General features: G+C 38.6%; 2 protein-coding genes across 2 annotated transcripts; one reads left to right on the plus strand and one right to left on the minus strand.

The window, feature by feature from the left end:
* The first annotated feature begins 3683 nt into the window (after window positions 1–3683).
* On the plus strand, window positions 3684–5858 carry LOC146473117 (uncharacterized). The gene is made up of 4 exons (XM_085118951.1): window positions 3684–4490; window positions 4697–4773; window positions 4929–5030; window positions 5728–5858. Exons 1-3 carry the CDS (start codon window positions 4262–4264, stop codon window positions 4959–4961), a joined length of 339 nt encoding a protein of 112 aa, XP_084975077.1. The 5' UTR covers window positions 3684–4261; the 3' UTR covers window positions 4962–5030; window positions 5728–5858.
* An 8738-nt stretch (window positions 5859–14596) lies between these two features.
* Window positions 14597–16087, minus strand: LOC146473118 (uncharacterized). The gene is made up of 2 exons (XM_085118952.1): window positions 15967–16087; window positions 14597–15621 (listed from the first exon to the last, which is right to left on the minus strand). The coding sequence occupies exons 1-2, from the start codon at window positions 16000–16002 to the stop codon at window positions 15199–15201; spliced, it is 459 nt and encodes a 152-aa protein (XP_084975078.1). The 5' UTR covers window positions 16003–16087; the 3' UTR covers window positions 14597–15198.
* Between the last annotated feature and the right edge of the window lie 5220 nt (window positions 16088–21307).

The following is a 21307-nucleotide window of genomic DNA, read 5'->3' on the forward strand; positions in this document are numbered from 1 at the left end:
CACTTAAATGGCGGGTTACAATCAAGAATTTCTCTCTCGGCTTATAGCTGATGGTTTTACTTTTTTTTGGAGAACATGAGTCTGTTGGAAGGTCTCTAAATTTTAGGGTCGCTGCTTATAGCCAAGATCGGCTTATAGGTGAAGAAATAAGGTACTTTCAAAATGTCCTGTGGCGTTAGGCGAAAATCAAGGTACACAATATGTTTGTAGTAGTCACAACAGTGATATGCTCCTATCACAAGTTTTTTTTTTACTGTGGGAACTGAACTAACATATTCTCTTTTCCAATTCTCATATTGAAGACTTAGGAGGAATGAAAAAACGATACTCAAGTTGATCTCTCTTTGTGTGGGCCTGGATCACTTGCGGGAATACGAGCGACAAGTTTGGCAATTCCACGCAATTAAAGTGACTGACGACGTACCGTTTCAAAGCTATACTGTGTTTGAATGAAAGCAATTTCATGCAGAATTTGTATAACTTACTTAAAGTCACAAAGTTCTACATAAAAAAGGGGCAAAGCTCTCTTTAGTCAGCAGTTGTGATGTTGCAATGTCAATACTGGTTGTGTGGTGGAAATCCTTTTGCAACAAATAATTCGCAAGTATAGTCCACCTTGTCTCCCAGGTCATCAAGAACAGCTAAATCTGTGCAATAGACGTGAAACCAGCTGTCACAGAAATCACACTCTACCCACGTATCATCTGCAGCTTGATCGTAGGGTTTGCCGCACTTTGTGCATGAATAAGAGGCCATCCCATCAAGATATTCGTCTACCCTGGTAGCCACTTTTCCTCTACGCTTATTTCCTACCTTTGATTTCTTTACTCTCTCTTCTTTTTCTTTTCTCTATTTCTCTTTTTTCTCTTCAATTTTGCGCTTTTTCCTTGCAGCCACCCTGGCTTTCTCTTTCTTTTTTTCTTCCTTTTCTTCAATTTATTTTGTTTTCCTTTCCTTTTCGAGTGTAATCGCCTCTAGGAAAATCCTTCCACTGATGCACTGATTTCTGGGATCACGACAAGGATCTTGGCTTGGTTGCAATTTGCGTGCACCTCGAGCCTCACGCATTGGCCGCAGCATGATATCACGAAGGTCTTGGTCAATGAAGACATCGCCAGATGGTGTCGAGATGGTATATGGATGCGGACTGACCAGACTTTAAGGATTTTCAGTTCATGACGTTTTTGGGCTGGTTGGTGGTTCATTGCTTCCTGTAGCATACATGCCATGAGCCAAACAATCACAGAACCCTAGACCACTGCATGAGCATGAACAGGCCAATTTGCACGGGTAACTTCAGCTCGGCTGGCCTACTTGGTTGACAAGAAGCTTCCACTCGTTGTAGGTCTCATCGGGTGTTAAATGAAAACTATTTGCAAGTTGACGTTGAACCTATCTCTTCCCTCAACCAATGCGTTGCTTAAGTGACGCCAAGGCATCAAATACTTCAGTGTGGCTTCTCTGTGTTGGCAAACCATGTGAAGTAAAATGGTTCCCAGGAGAAGACAGGGAGGTCACTGATACCGTGTGATTGCTGTAGTTTTAAGGAAACCACAACGGAGAAGTCATGGGCAGGAGTGGGTCAACTGCTGATGGATAATGCAGTGATGTTCTGTCGGTATGCGGAGATGGCTGTGAGAATGGTACTGGTGGTTCCCCTGTTGATTCAAAAAGTTGTGGCAGCTGCGTGGGTGATGATTGCCTTGGTGATGATGGGGAATTTGAGGAAGGGAGACTAATGACCCTGATATTGAAGACGGTGCTTGCCACTCTTTTAAATGTGCTGAAGGAAGCGGTGGTTGAGTCACAGATAAAGAAAGTGTTGAAGTGGCTTCAGGATTGATGGGAGCTAACTTGCTGTAGTCAAAGGCCTGAGGCTTAAATGGATAGATCCCAGACTTTCTAAATCCCCCTCTAATCACATCCGGTGTGTTGCTGAAATTCCAGGCAGTGCTAAAATTTTTGGCAAAGTTGCGCTGGGTAACGATAGCGGAAGTTAGGTGAGGAAAAGCGGCACATGCTCGCATCCAATCTTTTTTCAGGGGCCCAAAAAGCAATAGATCAAGAGGTTGAAGCAAGTGTGAAGCATGAGCGGGAAGACAGAACACAAGGACTCTATTTGCTGCCGCTAGCTTTATAACGTCTTCTGTTACATGTGCCTTGTGACCATCAACAATCAGTAGCACTGGCCGTTCTGCTTGCATGGACTTGAGGAAGAGCACATCAAACCATTTCAAATACAAGTCCGTGTCAATCCAACCGAACTTTTGCACAGTGAACAGCGTCCCGGGTGGTGCTCCCTCCTGTACTCCGTTTAGAATTCTTTCACATGAGGATTTGAAGATAAACATAGGAGGGAGACTATTACCAGCAGCTGCGGCACGGGCGAGAACAGTGACCTTCTCATGCTGTCCCTTGGAAATCTGCGGTACGTGCTTCATACCCTTAGCAGCTGTGCCTATCTTGTTGATTGCGTCAAACTCAAAGCTGCTCTTGTCTGCTTTGAAAATAAGGTGGGGCTTTTCCAGAAGGCTTCCATACTGGTTCTTCATCATTGTGTCCAGTAGTCGCTGATAAAAAGTCTCAATGATTGGTCTTTGGACCAAAGTTCTTACCTGTCCAAAGTTGTGTGATGCTCTGAGGGATATCTGTGGATTACGTTTAAGAAATCCCCGCCACCACTTTTCACTCAGTATTCCCCCTTTCACCATCTTTCCCCCGTTTTATAGCCATCTGCGTTGCCATAAAGAGGATAATTTCCTTGCTTTTGCCATATCCCTTTTTGTTGACGTCCATGAGATAGGCGCTTAACTTTTCTTCATCCTCATTGTTAAGCAGGGTATCAGGGCCATTTTTCTTGCCATGTATCACTCGACCCTTTATGCGGTCACCGAGCAAAGATTTAGGGACATTGAATTCGGCTGCTACTTCTTGGATGTACTTGTCCGCATTCCTCATACATTCAAGAGCAGCGATCATGTTTTTTTCTTCCCATTGCAGTTTTATCTTTGAGCGCGGCATTTTACTTACAAATTATATTTATGGAAAATTACAACTGCACTTGCACATATTTAGCCAAGCAATTCCAATAAATCTGAAAATAATTTTCTGCATTTAAATTTAGTGTAATTGTTTCACTTTGTCTTTTAGTGAATATGAAAGGTTAGCCTGGTATTAGCATTAATTGCAATATTAGTTATGATCTCTGAGGACAGAGATTGTACAGATAGAGTTTGGTTGCAAATTGAAGACTATTTCCAGACTTTTTGAAAAACAGACTTGAAGTTATCAAATGGGCTATTGATAGAAATCTTGACAAACTAAGAAAGAATGTTTTACTCATGTAGATTATTGCACTGAATGTGTTATGCTTCATGTTTATGACTGCTTTGAATTTCATATTTCATTTTCTGAAATTTTTAATAATACACTGTACATTTTTGTTATATACCCAAGAATAATATGAAGAAACCTAGAGTGAATTACTGTAGTGACATTAATACTTTTACTTAAGGAACGATAAAGTTTCTCATGGATTCTTCTGTTTAATTGTTGCTCCCATTTATTGTTGAAGTGATCTTGTGACTATAGGCCACAAGACTATTTCGTTGCGTTCTTGAGGAATATAGATAATGGTGGTGTTTATTGAGGAAAAATCTTTGAGCATATTAATTTTGTATTGTATGTAAGAAATTTTTGTAATCTGATCTTGTAGTGAATGTGATGAAGCAGATGACAGCAAAAACCATGAGCAAGTTCTCTCATACAGTGACATACCAGTTGGGCCTGGACGTCAGTTTGCACGGGCTGAAGAGAGATACAGTCATTATGTGGAACTTCTTCTCAAGTTCAGTGAAAGAAAATTTGTTGCTGCTGAATCAGAAATCTTGAAGCTATTTGAACAGTGAAGGGAGCCTGGCTGTAATAGTCCATGTGAAATTGTGAAGACCAATGTTGTTGGATGCACACTCGAACTTTGGTGGTCTTGCCCTATTGGACACAAGAGAAAATGGTGTTCATCATAAAAGTACGCAGGCATGTATGTGAATAACCTCCAGTGTTCAGCAGCACTCCTATTGTCTGGCAACAATTATGGCAAAATAGAGACAATGAGTAGATTCCTTGGCTTGGTTCATCCCTCAAAGGCATCCTTTCTGCGCGCACAAAAGTTTTACTGCATTCCTGCTATAGAAGAATGGTGGCAATGGATGCGTTCCAACATTTTGTCTCATCAGCAACCTGCAAGCGATTGTAAGTGGGGATGGGCAGAATGATTCCCCAGGTCACTGTGCAAAATACCTTTGTAATGATGTCAGATGATCTGGAGGACTTCATAGTACACTTGGAGTGTATTGACAAAAGAGAGGTTGGAGGAAAATCGCCTTGTATGGAAAGGGAAGCATTGAAGCGTAGGGTTCAAAAGTTGAAGGACCTAATTAAGTTAAAAGAGGTGGTGACACATGCATCTAGTTCAATTATCAAAATGATGAGTAATTGATCAATTTATTCAATAAGTAGTAGGATATGTGGAATTTATTTTTACAGGGAACAGAAGCAATGAAACTTGTTAAAAAACTGGGATTTTTTTAAAGGCATTTCCGTGGATTATCCAATGTTAATAGTGTTTATTTTTTATTAATAATATTGTTATCGTTGAAATTGTATTTTTGCCCTTGGCACTTTCTTTTTATTTTAGCTGATGAATTCACCGATGTTGTACACTCCCTTGACGTGTGGCATAAAGCAAAGAACATACGCAAGTGTCTATTGCAGGTATGCCCTAAAACCCTTCTTTCTGACATAATTCTATATATATACATGTGTACGGGTCATGCTCAAAAAATGTTTTAGAAAAAATTAGACGAGAAAATGTCTCTCATATGTCTTGATTTGTTGTTTACTGCCATTTTTCAACTTTATTATTGCAGCTGGGAAAATCAAAAGGAAAAATAGCTTTGTAGACTGACCATATAATCAACCACTGTTGGTATAGTTGTGCTAACTGTGAAGGACAAGAAAGAAAGCTCAAGGTACGCAAATTCCGATTTTCAGGTTACTATCACATGATACACCGTAGAACCCCTATAACTCAAACTGTGGGGAGAATTTGAGTTAGCGTGGAATTTGGGGTAGATTTCAGTGACATTTTGATCAAGGGAAAGGAAATTTTGTTCGAGTTAGCGGGACTCGAGTTATCCGTGTTTGAGTTATCGAGGTTCTACTGTACTAAGTGGTTTAAGGATGGTACCTACTTTTATTACCGTGCATACTCTCACACCATCTCATGACACTCAGTTTCTTATGGGTGGTACCTACTAATACATGGATATTTTTGTGTGGCTTAAATTTATGCGGAGAAAGCAGAACTTAGCAGGTGCTTTAAGTATCCGAAAAGAAAATTGGGGTTAACCATGCCTTTTTCAGAGATAATAAAGCTTCAATTTGGAAAAAACCCTTGCTAAGATCTGCTTTTCACCTAATATTTCTTCTGGTGAATTTAGCCACATGACAGCAAAACAATTAATTTAAAGATAAGTTAAACATTACAAAATTTTGTACAACTGGAATGCATGAATGTTGTGGGGCTGAAAGAAAATCAAGTGTACAACATTTTGGTCCTCGAGGAAAAAAGAAGGGGTAATGGGTCAAGGAGTATTAAAATTACATGCATTTCTTCCCTTTTGGTTTTAACTTTTTTTTTCTTTTTTGTTTTTCCAATTATTTAAGACTCTATGGATGAGTTTACTTAACCATGTCTGCAACCAACATGAATGGATAGATGGAAAATGTGCCCATGATCCCATTGCTGATGATACAGACCACACATTGCCTTGGTTTGACCATAGAGACAAGGACTTCAAGGGACTTCGGGATGTTGTTCTTGCCCGAAGACTCTTGGCCTCTCTAAAATATTACGTCAACTTCAGGTAAAATGTGTAAATATACATTGAACCATATTAATGATAAGGCATCTTCTTTTTCACAGTTCGGCAAAAGAAAGGAAAATCACTAGGAAAGAAGTTTTATAATACAGTCGACTCCCGATAACTTGAACCTTCAAGGGAAATTGAAAAAGGTTCAAGTTATCGAGGGTAAAATTATATAGAAAATAACTTGAAAGGAAAGGAAAGTTGGTCTGAGTTAGCACAAGGTTCGAGTTAGAAAGGGTTCGATTGATCGGGAGTCGACTGTATCGAGGGAGTGATTATTTTAGGGTGCGTTCGATTGACCCTATTCCGGAATAAGAATACATTCCGGATTATTCCTGAATAGCCATTCCATCCTTTCGTCAATAAAACGATTATTCCGTTTCTGGAATAATGCCCGCGACATAACACGCAGACAGTGGTTTTCCGAAGTAAAATACAAATTCCGTAACATCGTGAACAGCAACATGGCGGCGACATTGAAGGTCATTGTTGCAGGTTTTGCAACTTTTGTCGAAGAATTTCTCGAGGAGGAATTTGTACAAGAGGAAGAAGATGTCTTAGAAGAGTTTCTTCCCCTGTTTTATGCAAATAACTTGTTGTCAGAGCGGCATAAAGCGGTTCGCATCAAAGGTTATGCGGAAACTGTTCCCAATTATAATTTGTCAGAGTTTCGCAGCGAAATATTTCGACCACTCTCGACACTCTCCGCTTGCATTATCGCCGCAATCACTTCCTAGACTTGTTTTTTCTTGTAGTTAACATTTTGGAACATCTCCTTCTTTTCTTCGCACAAGGAAATGAGGAGAAGGGTCTCTTCCCCACTCCAGGAGTATCCTTTTTTGAGTAAAATTTTGTTTGGCTAGCATGCAGCGGAAGCCATTTTGTTTGTTGATTCGAAAAAAACCGCAAAGCATGACCTCATTATTCCGGATTATTCCAAGTATTCTGCTCTCTGGAGCAGAATGTTTGGAATACATTTCATGTATTCCGGAATTGGAATAGTGTCTCAGTCGAACAGTTGCTCGGGTTTATTCCTATTATTCTTATTCCGGAATAGTGTCAATCGAACGCACCCTTAATTTTCCTTGTTTGAAACTTAAGAGCAAATGTTACCATCGGTCAAACATTTGGTGGCAACAGCTCAAAAATCAATTCGGCCCATATTCTCAAGTTAGGTAGACCTCAATGTGAAACAAATCAGTGCATAGTTTCTGTGAAAATGCCGCTTCTTGAGCTTGTATTTTGGGGCGATTTAGGAAGCTTCGCGTAACGAATTAAAACACTTTAGAGAAATAAAATCCATCAAATTTTGTACAATGATACCAAAATGTGTGTTACAGGCAATTTCAGCAATTCTCAACAATTTTTTTTCATAATGTGAATAAATTTGTCCGACCTACTTTTATCAAGATGAAAAATGGGCCAAAAATAACCTATTATTTCAGCATGTGGTACTGAATAGAATACCTCAAAAAATTGGATTTTGAGAGCCGAAGAGTTGTTCTTTTAGATTTCCGAAGGACGTTATGGGGAAATGATTCAGTGCGATGTTATCAAATTTTGAATTTGGATAAATTGCACTATTTCAACTGATCCCGTGAAGTCACCTGAACGCACGCAACTATTAATGTTTCGATGATTACGTTCAACCTTAAGCTCATTTGAAAAAATAAGTTACCTTTATGTTGTAAAAATCAAAGATGAAGGCTATAGTAGTGCTGTCTCACCGTTCGATAGCAAATACACACCGCCAGATAACTTGTTAAGACAATACAAATGCAAAGTGTCATGTTTGTTTTGAAATGCGGACGTGCTGTTTAGATGGAAAAATTTTCCGATGTTGTTTTCGAGAAACGAGTAGCTTTTAAAAACGATTTTCGTAAGCCTTTCCGTTAAACCCAGTTTTAAAGTGAACAGCAAACCAAAGGCGAACAACAAGCTATTTGTTTCAGCTCTCTTGGAGTTTATTTGAAAGGCAAATAATCCGTCTCAATTTTGACAAGCCGGAGCAATTTCGAACGTTGGATCATGAAATCAAACGGTCTGTTGAATTCCTTGATCATGAATTATAATTAAAGGATTTCACTTTTAAATAATATATACATCCACTTACATTTTCCTCGTGGACGAACCTGGGCTTTCTTAAGTTGGATTCGTCAACAAGGTAAGCGAAGGAAACACGCTCAATCGTTGCGTGACAAATTCCTACTTCCGGGATTCGGGCCGGAAGTTCCTAGGCTAAGGGAAGCCACTTTTAACCCTCACCCGTTGTAGCCAGTCATTCAAAACTAGCTATATTTCAATTTAACTTAAATGTAGTATCTCAGTGTTCATAATCACTCAAACAGATCACACCTGACCAGTAGTCTTGGAATATAATACTTATCACAGCCATCAATCACTCGAGTTGTTATCCCCAAAGCACAGAGCATCCGAGCCTTTACAGTCCCCAAACCTAGGTCATTGTTTTGCGTGCGGTCAGAAAGGCCAATACACACGTTATGCCAAAAAGAAAACTGTCGAACTCATCTTACCTACTGATATTCGAAAACATGCTCTTGCGTTAAATGCTATTCATAAAAGAGTGAATGAGAGGAGCCGCTAGAGCAACTTTTGTGCCAGCGATGGAACAGAATGGCGTACCAGCCACGCAAGCTAAAACTTATGCAAATTTACTGCTTTACGTAAATTGCTTACTGAATTAACTTCAATCTGTGAAAACAGTTAGCCAAACCCACCATTCGTTGGTGATCTAACTATGGCCAAGACACTTAAGAATTAATGAGGTGCCGTAACTTCTAGCTACTGCAGGTTTTATTTAGGGTTCTCGGAGGTTTATAGCAGGAAACAGAAAGAAAGAAAACGTGATTTAACACTTTATTTGCTTATACTTCACCTTGAAGTAAAAACGTTCAAGCAGTTTAATGCGTATGGTCACCAGAACGACATACTACTGCCCATAAACTAATTATAAATCACCAGTGCACGCTGGGATGGGGGACTTCCTGCTAGAAATCATAAACGTCACAGGGTGTGCCTCAATTCTCCTTTTGTGGGCGTGGCTCTTATTCCTTGTTTCGCCAATTTTGACAACTAGTTATTTTTCCCATCACATATTTGTTTTTCCTAGCTTACACCCTAAAAAGTATCAGGATAATTTTCACGTTAACCGGTTCAGATTTGAATGCAATTAGCAGTGTTAATTACAAAATTGAACCCCATCACTTTAAATTGGGAGTCCCTTCCGGATTCAGATGATTTAAATGGCAACAGACGCAGCGATCAAAATCATGCTGGTGTCGGAAATGTTGTTGACAACGGTCAGGCACTTTCGAAAATTACTGAACGTTTTGTAGGCTACTGCTCTGTTCTAGACATTTTGATCAACCGTTCAAGTTTTACATGTGCTACCACAACTGGCAACTACGCCTTCGATAATTTATACATAGCGCTGCTTACGTTTGCCAGTCATAGAAGCTTTTGAGCCTCTGCTGTGAAGCAATAGATGATGTTTAGCTATGTTAAAGTGATACCTGGACAAGTTAGGTATCCATTTTAACAGATCTTTGAAATTCACATGTCTGCCATGATGGACAACATCTGCCTTCTGCTGCTCCAGTGCTCCTCATTGTTAGAACATTCGGCAAGACATTCCATCAGTGAGGAATCGATAGTATTTTTTCAAGCTTTGATTTAACCAGCGATGAGAGTATCGTTTCAGCTTCCGCTGGAGCAATCTCATCCAAGCATACATTAAGAGTTTGTCGCGCTTTCTAGTATAAAGCCTTTTTTCTTCTCGGAAGCTTCTTCTCATTGTTTTTTCCAGATAATGACGTTCAGCTTTTTTTTGGTGTTAAGTTTTTATCTTCAACAAAAGATGGTTCATAACGGCTTCTTTCTAATTAATAACATAAGACTTGATACCAGCGTAAAAGAGACTTCAACCTCTTCCTGTTCCTCCTCCTCTTCCCCTCCTCGTCAAATTATTCTTTTTGAGCCACAAAAAAAGAAAGAAAGAAAGAAAGAAGGAAGGAACGAAAGAAAGAAAGAAAGAAAGAAAGAAAGAAAGAAAGAAAGAAAGAAAGAAAGAAAGAAAGAAAGAAAGACACAGAGGGGAAAAGGGCGGGAAAGAAGTAGGGAAGGAAGGAAAGAGAAAGAGAGAAAAAGAAAGAATTTTTAATATCTATAACAATATAACGAAGAGGGGTCAACTGACAATCGGAAGCATTAAACCCAGTGTCTTAGTAGGTAACTTTTCACCGGCGTGAAGAAGGGAATTTTTTTGAGTAAAAAATGGGCTAAAATCACGCAACTGTCCTTTGCATTGCGAATGCCGGAATACGTAACGTAGCCACCACAACGAAACTGGTCCCAACGACAATCTGCGGAGACAAGTCATTTCAATGTGCTACACATATTGCAAAAAAAGTAGCAGCTTTGCGTTTAGTCACCAGTCCCCTAGTTAGACTTTTACACGGATCATGAAGATTGCAGGGTGTGCCATAGTGTGGGGAGAGTTACCTATCTCTTTATTCTTTATTCATCTCCACATAATACTAACTGACTGACTGACGGCAAGCTGATAATAAGTAATGTGGTTTAAAGCTTACCAAGTTTAATTTACTCGTTTGTCTCAGAAAACGTGCTTTAATAGGTCGAGACTGTAAAGTTACAGTGGCTGTCTCTCCTTTAGTCTGCTACAAGCGCCCTGAGGGTTTTCCGACATGTTGCGCAAATACCTATAGGAAATCTAGTGCTCCGTGCTAAGACAAGCGAGTTCGAGAAAAAAGGCAAGGTATGCAAAAAGTCAACTTACCTGAGCCTACTTGAAGAAATACTCCGGCCAGTTTTCTTTATTATTATTTGCGTATCAATTTTCCCGATTCCTCGGTTGCATTTTGGTCACTTTTTGCCCCTTTTGTCATGAGTGGACAACACCTCTGGCATTCTGCACCTCGCATTTGATCCCCTTCTTCAGCCAAAACCAAGCTTCTCGCGATGCAAGGTACAAATGGTCATAGAATTTATGTTTCCAGGATGAGTAAATATCTCTACTCGGCTGAGAATAAGGTCAACTTCGTCCTTTGGACCCAAAAAACCAAGACTAGCCATATGATTGAAAATGTCTTTTGAACAGGCCAGCGAAGGGATGATTTGTGTTTCTTTTTTCCTGTCTCTCGTGTCAAATCCAAAAATTCCTGCCACGAGAGACTTATAAGAGCAACACACCTGCACATTCGCGCAATAACACGCGCCGTTCTCGGTGTTTGCAAACGTTTCACTAAACCAGTTACTTTAGATTAATAAATTAGAAGCAACCAAAATTGACGGATGTCTTAAAATGCGGACCGCCCTCTCGAATTTGACTTAAAATTTTATTATTTAAAAAACGTTAAAAAGGATGCTTAAAACTCCCGAAAAAACAATTAAAATTATTTTATTGTTTTTCTCGGTTTCACGGTAGCAGTGCCGCGAAGTAGTGTTTTCTACAGTGATCCTATTTTATGATTTATTGCCTTTTTGGCTTCTTTTGATTGCTTCTACTTTTTGCCTTTTTTATCGTTGATATTTTAAATACAAAAGCTCGACCTGTGGTCCGCCTACTATGTGTTCCATGTTCCAATTTTTAAATTTTCCGATGCTTGTAAATTTCACTTGAATTCCCTCTGAATTAATTAGTTGTATTTCACAATTCAAGAAACACGGAAACACGTGTTTTAATTTAAGGACGTTTGGTCCTTTTTTACGCTCGCTGTTCTATTCAACACTGATGTTTTAGCAAAAACGATTTACGAAAGATGTTTGAAGGCCATTTTTGAGAAAAATGAAAACAGAGAATGTTCGCATCAAAAACGTGAGGAAGTAAACAACAATGGTACAGTGCCGCCATATCGTGGGAAGTGGTCCTTCAGGTTGGTTCGATTTTTTCATGAAGGAAATGGCAATTGTATGCTAAATTAGATTTCGAATGAGCGTAAACTGCGAAATAATATAAGTTGGTCGTGTATGTGTACAGTTGAGGTAATTCACTGGATCAGTTGAAACAGCGCTATTTATATAACTTTGAAATTCGATTTCATCGCACTGAATCATTTCCCCAAAAAATCCTTTGGGGACGTAAAAGACCAACTCTTTCCCTTAAAAAACACAGATTTTTAGTTAATTACATTCGGTACCACATGCTTAAATAACAGGTTAATTTGGGCCATCTTTTCATCTTGGAAAAAGTAGGTCGGACAAATACTTTTACATTTTAAAAGTAAATGGTCAAAAATTCCTCAAATTGTTTGTAACATACACTTTCGACATCTTTCCACAAGATATGATAGTTTTTATTTCTCTGGAGTGTTTTATTTTGTAACACGAAGCTTCGTAAATCGCCCTAAATTTTATACTCAAACAGCGGTATTTTCAGAGAATTCGGTTATTATCGATTTTCTCGAAAATGAATCGATATTTAACTAAACAAAGTATGCAGTCACTTGTTTCACATTAAGGTCTACCTAACTTGAGAAAATGGGCCGAATTGATTTTTGAGCCGTTGCCACGATATTTCAAAAATGTTTGATTTTTGGCAACATTTGCTCTTAAGCGTCAGGAAAACTTCTCTTTACTTTTTCTTATTGTAAAACTTTTCCTTTATTATTTCAGTGAATAGCCATTCCCTGATGTATACTCCAAAGAGATGTGCTTTTGAGTAAGTGGCAAATAGATAAGTGTATCTCTGTTTATCAAACAGTTGTTGCTATACACCCCAAATATCTTTTTGATTGAGGCATAGCAACCGAAATAAAAGTAAATTTTAAATAATCAGTGTTGGTCGAATTTGATGTGCAATGAAGATATCTGTTTATTGTAGTACACAAAGATTTCTTAATATAATTGTACTTCTTAATTAGATTACTTTGCTACTGTACAATAACGCTGATCACCTCCATATCTAAAAGAAAATTTGGATTTTAGGTTCAAGGCTTTCAAAGCGAGGAAGATGCTATGTGCCATCGGCCACAATTATCATCTGTATCGGCCACTACTGTCCAATGAGTCTGGCGAAACCTGTTACTACCGGAGGTTTAATCAGCGTACAAAGCGCTGGGATATTGCATCACCGAAAGGAGACAAGGATTATTCGTATATCCCAATGCTTATGGCAAAAATATTTAAGTTGCATGCAAATGATGATGGCAGTATGCAAGACTACATGGAAATGTCCTTGACTGATCCTAGAAGAATAGCACCAACCATTGTGTTGCTCCTTTGCCTACAAGTGAACTGGTAGTGGCACACAGAAGTCGTTTTCAACTTATGCAGAGCCGAAATGTCTCTAGCAGCTGATTTGTGTTTTTATCATCCAATCGGATAAAGTTAATGCTAGGGCACATGCAAAACAAGGAGAAGTTTTGATTCTGCATAAGTAAACAGTGACACTGACTACTGTTAAAATAATAGTAATAATAATAATAATAATAATAATAATAATGATGATGATGATAATAATAATAACAACAATAATAATAATAATAATAATAATTTTATTGAATAACGAAAAATAAAATATATTTTACAATCAACATGACTCTAAGCGTATTGTACAAGTATGGTTGCATGCAATAAAATTCAATAACATAATTGGAAATCAATTTTTGCACACTATTTATATCGTGGAATGGATAGCAATGAATAACAACTCAAGACATTCTCAGTTTACATTGTATTATCCAGCCTAAAAATACAAAGCTTATAAAAATACAACGCGATATTCTTCTTTTCTCCTCTTCTGCTCTATTTCCTACTTCATTTCTCACTTTCAATAGTTTAAAAAGCGTCGAAAAGTTAAAAAATAAATAAATAAGGACTATCTAAAAATGTTTCAGACTGACAAAAAAGTCACTACTTAAATTCTGGCTTGCGCACTTTCCGATGTAATGTCAATGTCAGACATATTGGCTACTCTTTCTCCTGGTTCCTCTGAGAATGGCAAAGGATACCTTCGCCCTTATCGAAGAAATGGTTGTAGCCTAGTCATCTCTTTTTTTTAACGCAAGTAGCTCTGCAAGGCGGCTATGGAATCTCTTGCATTCATAGGCCATTCCACCTGTGCTTGTAAAAACTAGTGGTGTGAATGACCCTTGCTCCACTTCCAAAACCTGCCTGCTGTATTGCGTCTTCTTCTCATTTTCGTGTAGTTGGAATACCTGTTTCGGAGACAGTTCTCGATACGAATCTGTGTTTGGATGGCACACCGGAACAGCGAAAAAAGTAGATTGCTGTCTGTCCCAAAACCCGCGAGCATGAACATCTAGTCGGGCATCAGGCGCTTTGTTTGCGCCTCTATTTGACTCTTCCACAGTGATCCCCTGAAGGATTGGCTCAATCTCTGCGTCGGTGCAAACCCTACGCAACATTTCCGCTTCTAAGTCTCTAATAATAATAATAATAGTAATAATAATAATAATAATAATAATTAACAAATAAAAGGAGATTCTTTATTAGGCTCGGCTAAGGTGAGGGAAGGTAACTTGTTTTTCAGAACCCTCCAGCTCTCTGGCCCCACAATTTTCTAATCTTTTGCCTGCAGTACCTTTGTATGGAAATACCTTTGCACTTTTTCCACACAATATTGTGATATTACTCTTCCAAAAACTTATTGCTTTCTGTGTAAAAATTTTTTTTACTGTGTAAATAGTTTTCAAAAAAGTACAGACAGTCAATTACAGATCAAAAACGGGATTTATTACTAATGGGTCAAGAAACAAAATATTGGCAAACAATAGTTGCAAATATGACAGTTGACTGAGATCTACTTACAACTGTTGATTTTTGAGGAAAATGCAACTGGAAAACCTATTAAAAGATATTTTGATTTAAAAAACTGTCTTGGGGATAACCCCCAGATTAATTCCTTTTTTGAGACTGTTTTACCAAATATCGCAGTGATTATGTAAAAAATCAAACGACATGATTTCCACCCAACTGTAAATAGAACATCAACTCAGAATTATAAGTGTATGTGAGCACTGCATTATAACTCAGTTGTCTCTAAAGCCCATATAAACACCATTAGGGAGGGGAAATTGCCTCTAAGTTTCCATACTGCACAGGATGGTACAACTTTGCGATTGCCCCTTCCTAAATAACCATACCTATCTAAAATAAATTGCCTATAAACAGCTTTTCTGAACTGTCGCATGCTGTTATCAACGGATCATTTCTTATGTCCGCTCTATTTAGAATACAAAGCTGGAGGATATCTGGATCTAGACATAGTTTATAAAATCGTTGTGTCGAAGGTCACACAGTCCTTTTTCTTGCAACAAATGTTCGCAATGGCCCTTGGCATCTGCCGGCAGTGACCACATTTGCACCACTCAGGCACTGGTGGTGTGCAGGGCCCTGGTCTGTCTGGCATTGGTACCCTGTCTCCAGCAAGTGGTCTCTCTGGGGAGGGTGGATTAGCTGGCTGTGGGAGGTCTTCAACTTCCATGTCAGGGGTATCTGACGGCCCTGATGATTCCCTTACTGTCAGGCATTGTATGGGAGGGCCATGTACATTGATCATGGGGCTATCGTCAGCATTTTCGTCCTCTGGGACTAGCTGACTCTGGATGAAGTGCAGGCTTCCAATTCCCCTGGACAGAATTCGAATTGCAAGACTTCGAACAGTGTCCTCGTCTAAGGTTTGTATCAAGTGCTGGGAAAAAGAAAACGCTTTATTTATTGTCTGTTATTGATAAGCACACAAACAAGGTGCAAGTCGGAAATAATGGCAAGTGGAAGAGGGAAATACAAAACAATTATAGACCAGCACATGTGTTCATTTCTTTTTATATAAGTTTGAATTTGTTTACTTTTATCCTACTTCGCACCATGTGCCTTGCACTGAGTAAACTGCAACTAAAACAATAGCATTGTAAACTGAGCGGAAACTCTGGTTGCTGCACAATAATATCCATGATAGAGCGATTGATTGAACAGTGGTGCAAGATACTAATAAGCAGTAAACAGGGCAATAGTAACAGGACTACAAATTTCTCACCTCAACTGCCACATTTGCGCGGACACATTCTTCCATTTCGGTAAGTGTCTGGGAAGCGCTGTCACTGCTTTGTGCGCCACTTGTTGGATTGCGACTTGTAGCTGCATTGCTTGCCCGTCTTCTTGCTTGCCATTTCTGATCATTTTCGACATTTTACGAAGATTGCCGAAGACTGCCAAAGATTTCCGAGGAAGATCCGAAGATCTTTTGACTATATACCAACAACGTTCGGTTCATTCATCACTTATAAAGGGGAAAGATGTTAGCAATTGTGACGTCAGCAATAATTTCACTCGTAAAATTATTGTAATTTTTTATGTGTGAAATTACGGTTTTTCACCGCGGCGGAAATCCCTATGAAACACTGCAGCTTATATAATAATGTAATATTCATGATTGTCTCAGAATTTATTTGACACCAGATTTGAGATTTTCCCATACAAATATTGTATTTTGCACTGTGTTTGCTCATTTTAGAGTTTATGATGCCAGTTTTATCACAAGTCTATTAAAATTTTGGGTAAATCTTTCAAGGTTATGATTTTACAAGCAAGTTTGGGTACATTTAATATAAATTTTATGATCTGTAAATCTTCATGTTACTTCCTACTAACTGAAAGCCTGGAACAGGCTAGAACAAAATGACAACATAAAACCATCTTTTAACGTTAATTTTTAATATTGTCATACAGGTTATGGAGATGAAAATTTTGATGTTGCTAGTACACAACCTTCTAATGGTGATGATGATGATAATGATGATGATGATGACGATGACAATATATCACAACCACACTTTTGCGATAGAGGGACACAAACAAGTGAAGAGGAATTTAACCAAAAAGTTGTTAAAGCCATACTTAATGCCTTGCCTATGAAACAACAACAAGGACATTCTATAAAGTCATTTGAGGACTGGCTAAAATGGGCAAAGGATTTTGTTATAAACGATCAGAGACTGAAGGAGATATGGCCAACCTCTTGGTCAGAAACTGAAGACATTTTGAGAAAGGTTGGTTATGAATCACCTAAGCATTGTTTTTTATCTACGAGTGACCAACATGCAAGAGAGTGGAACATAATGGAGTCTTCTTCAGAGAAATGCAGGCTCTGTAGAGAACCTGGTGCTATTGAATATTATTACATGGGGCTTTCAAGGAAAGTGAAAAGGTGGTATGGAAATCCAGTTATGTGTAGTGATATGCTGGATCACTGCAGAGAGAAAGACCATTGGTTTTACACTTCAAACTCATGGCTGGCCTATTAAAAAGAAGTTGTGGGATGACACACGCTTTTCCGAGTACTCATGGTTTTTGATAAGGAAATGGAATGGTTAAAGCCCCCAGGTGGGTTACTCGGGTATAAACGTGATGGGGGGGTCCGACGTATTTTTTTGGGTCTAAAATTTTCAACTCCTTTATTTTTTTGGGTTGAAGATTTGACCGTGTATTTTTTGGGGTCTGAAAAATCTGCACGTATTTTTTTGGGTTCAAATTTCCGCCAGGCTAATAGTTCTTACGCAATTCAAGCCGAAAGTAGAAAGGTAGTATGTATACTGTTCTTAAAATTGCATTTTTAGTGTATAAAAGTCATGTATTTTTTTGGGTCTAAAATGTCCAGTCTTGTATTTTTTTGGGTGCACAATATAAGGTCCATGTATTTTTTTGGGTGCAAAATATTAGGCTCTGCGGACCCCCCCGTCACGTTTATACCCGAGTAACCCACCTGGGTTGAAGCCAGCCATTTGCCCACATTGCAAAGACTTAAAACAGACAACAGTAATCTCTGCATCAGAAGTTGCTTTGTGTGATGTTCTTGAAGATGACACAGTTGACATTATATGTCCCCATTGTAGGAATGTGTTCAAACATGAACCAAAATATGCAAGTGGAGGTCCTAGAAACATTGTTTACACTGCTCACTGGGATGGTTTCAGTCCCTTTGGAACATCTGGTGGTCATAGCACTGGGGTAATTGATGTGAAGATTGCACATATGTCTAAGCGCAAACGATGTCATCCTGATCAAGTTTTTGTAGTGGGATTTGTGCCCTGCTTCAAAACTCGAGATGAAACTCCTGAGTTCCTAGACCCTTTTTTGACTCCTTTGATTGACGAAATTGTAGATGGATTTATAGATGAAATTGAAGTTCAGTATGCTGCTGACTTTCCTGACTTTGGAATACAGAAAGGGCAAGCAGTCATTCGCCATCTTGTCTTCCTTGGGACCAGTGATCACCCAGGGCAGTGCAAAGTCACAAATGTGAAACGCACTGGGAAAACAGCTGCCGTCGTTGTCATGTTTGCAGCATACAACTGGAACCTGGATCACCTCGTTATTACTATGGAAATTGTAGATACCATGCAAGACACAAACGGGCAAGTAGGACTACGAGTGAATCAATTCCTCTAACAAAGAGATCAGATGAAGAAGAGGGAGCAGAATTTCAAGAGACAGTGGATTTACTGGTATAAGTAAACTCGTAACTCTTTACAATCTTTACGAATTTGATGTATTGTTTGACACTCGAATTGACTTAATGCACAACTTGCCTATGAATCCTGTCAAAAAACACTTGTGCCGTTTGCTTGAATCTGGTAAGGTTAACAAAGATGTAATTGAATCCAGGCTTTGTAGCTTCCCTTGGACTACAGAAATGAGGGCTTCTCGCTATCCAAGTGGAGTTACATCCCGTCTCGGTTACTGGAAAGCTGAAGATTATCCGAAATTTACTCTCCCAGCCTCTGAAGTAATTTTAAGCGATCAAATGCCTGCTGATGAAATGCAGTGTTGGCAGTTACTGGTACAAATGACACAAATGGTTTTTAATGTCTGTCGCACCCATGGCTGGCAAGATAAAGATATTGAATTGTTCAGAAATGTAGCCTAGCATCGCAACATTTTGGTGAAAGAAACATTTGGTTTAGAGGCTTGTGTGATAACTGAGCACAACTTGATCCATGTTGCAGATTGTATTAGCCGTTTTTCATCACCCAATAACAACTGGGTGTTTGACCTGGAAAGAACCATGAAGCACTATGTTAACCAGTCGACAAATCACCGTAATATTGAGAACAACTACAGTGACAATGAAGAAAGAAGGGAGGTTTTCCAGAATTTAGACACTGTGAGGAAAAAAAAACAACATTCCAGCTTTAACACCAAAGGAACTTGATTCAGCTATCAAATTGAAACAAGTCTCTTCATTACAAAAACAAAAAGCTATCACCCAGATTGCTTATGCAAACATTGAAAATGCGAATGGTATTCAGGATGGCATTTTGATTGGAAGTACCAAAAAAAATTTCAAGCAATTTCAGAATCTCAGAGAGAAGAAATCTGTCGAGATGTTAGCTCTGATGATGGAGAAATCGAGTACTCTTCTTTACCATGTATAACACCATTGAGCAGAAGCTTTTTAAAACCTGGAAAAAGAACCCAGTGGTCCTCATGAGCTTTGTAGACAGGATTAAATGTTACTTTTGATCTGAACGATGAGGAGGGATATTATGAGGAAAGAACAGGCAGAATAATTGCCATTCATTCAGTATCAATTTATGGTGAAGATGAAAGAGCAAGTGTTCACATTTTTCAGAGATGCAGTTATATGAGCACGTAACAGACGACAGTGGTCAATTAAAATATCGTCCTGTAACTCAAAGCCGGCACGTTCGTTTGTCTCTAACCATCAAGATGGTGAATGTCATTCGTGTGTCAAGAAAGGTTATCTTGTACCCAGATGAAATGTTCCCTCATCATTATGTTGTGATTGACTTTCAAATGTCTTGTTTGCCCCCTCAAAGGCAAGTTGTGGTTGTTCCCTTTCATCCAGAGAAGAATGACATGGTGCTAGTGCTGGGAGAGAATGATGCTCAATGGATTGCCAAAACTGTTTCTGTTCAAAGTGATGACAAAACAGTTTGAGTTCTCTTTCTTAAAGAACACCCTAGATGGCCTGGCGGCAATACATTTGTTAAGGAAAGTTCCACAATCCATAGTGAGCATTTGGACAGCATAACAAACAGTCTTGAGGGCATGTGGATGACAAATGGCGTATGGGAGTTGAGGGACTTGTAAGCTTTGACTGTCAGCAGTAGTTAACAGCCTTCAATTTGCCTAGGTTCAGAAAGGGCGCTTCAGCTGTCCATAAATTTGCAAACGATATTTTCATTTTTGTACATTTCTGACGACAATGTAGGGGGTCAAGTCAGTACAAAGGGTATGATTCTATGCAGCAAGGCAGAATTAAGCCACTTCCCCTTCCAGTGGCTATGGGTTACCAGTGGTTGACCATGTGATGTAGATAAATGACTTGTGTCTTTATTAGCTAGGGTCTGCCATTGTACATGTAAATGCTTATTAATTATTCATTACACTTAAAGAATTTTACAAGCACTTCAAATAACCAGAATTTAGCAAGGGCTACACTATTTGAGGCTACATGTAGTTGTGTGATAATAAAGAAATTATTATTCTGATTTTGCTCTTTTAAAGTAAAAAGATTAACATCAACTAACCATACAACTACTGATTGATGTTCCAACATTTCCTGCCAAAGCTCATCCCAAGTGTGGGTTTTTGGCCTTTGTTCAACCAGGACTTCAATTCTCAATTATTGAAAGTAAAATTTACCACGACACACCAAACTCAATATGACAACAAACAACTCTCTAATCAGTTTTCAGTTTTTATCTGCATACAATATGAGAGGATTTGTGAACTACTAAACAGACATGTTTTGCAATACATACATTATAGCAACACAACTTGGGAAAGTTTGATACCTCATGCATGCACACCCTAACTAGGAGTTTGTTGTACAGTCTTACATAATTTAGTTGGCACATCTTGGTACATGTTTTGCGACAAAATCACTTATACACCAAGATTTTCCAAACTATGAACACAACCAAGCTTTCCACAGGATTATTTTTCTTAGATTTACCACTAATTAAACTTAAGTAATTTCCAATTTACACAAAATGGGATCCAAGTTTTTTTCCACCGTAATACCTGGCTTAGCAAACAAACTACGTATGTGTACTTATTGATTTTCAACACAAGCCTTTTACCAACTGCATCCCAAATTTGCTGTGCGGACAAATGCGGGTGCATAAAAAACAGCGGGTAATTGAGCCTACTTTTTAACAAGATTCACCCAAATAACAGAGCACAAATTGGGAAAACACATTTTACCAGGGTCAGTCTATGCACTCCCAGATTACGATAGTTATATTAATGGTAAATTTCTTGGTTTTGGTTATTTATGTTTATTAAGTTACATTTTACGAAGTTTGTGCACTTAAAGTTCTTTCCTGCCATTTCAAAAGCTTGTATCATGT

This window comes from Pavona decussata, unplaced genomic scaffold (assembly GCF_977016875.1).
Source record: "Pavona decussata unplaced genomic scaffold, jaPavDecu1.1 SCAFFOLD_95, whole genome shotgun sequence".
NCBI lineage: Eukaryota > Metazoa > Cnidaria > Anthozoa > Scleractinia > Agariciidae > Pavona > Pavona decussata.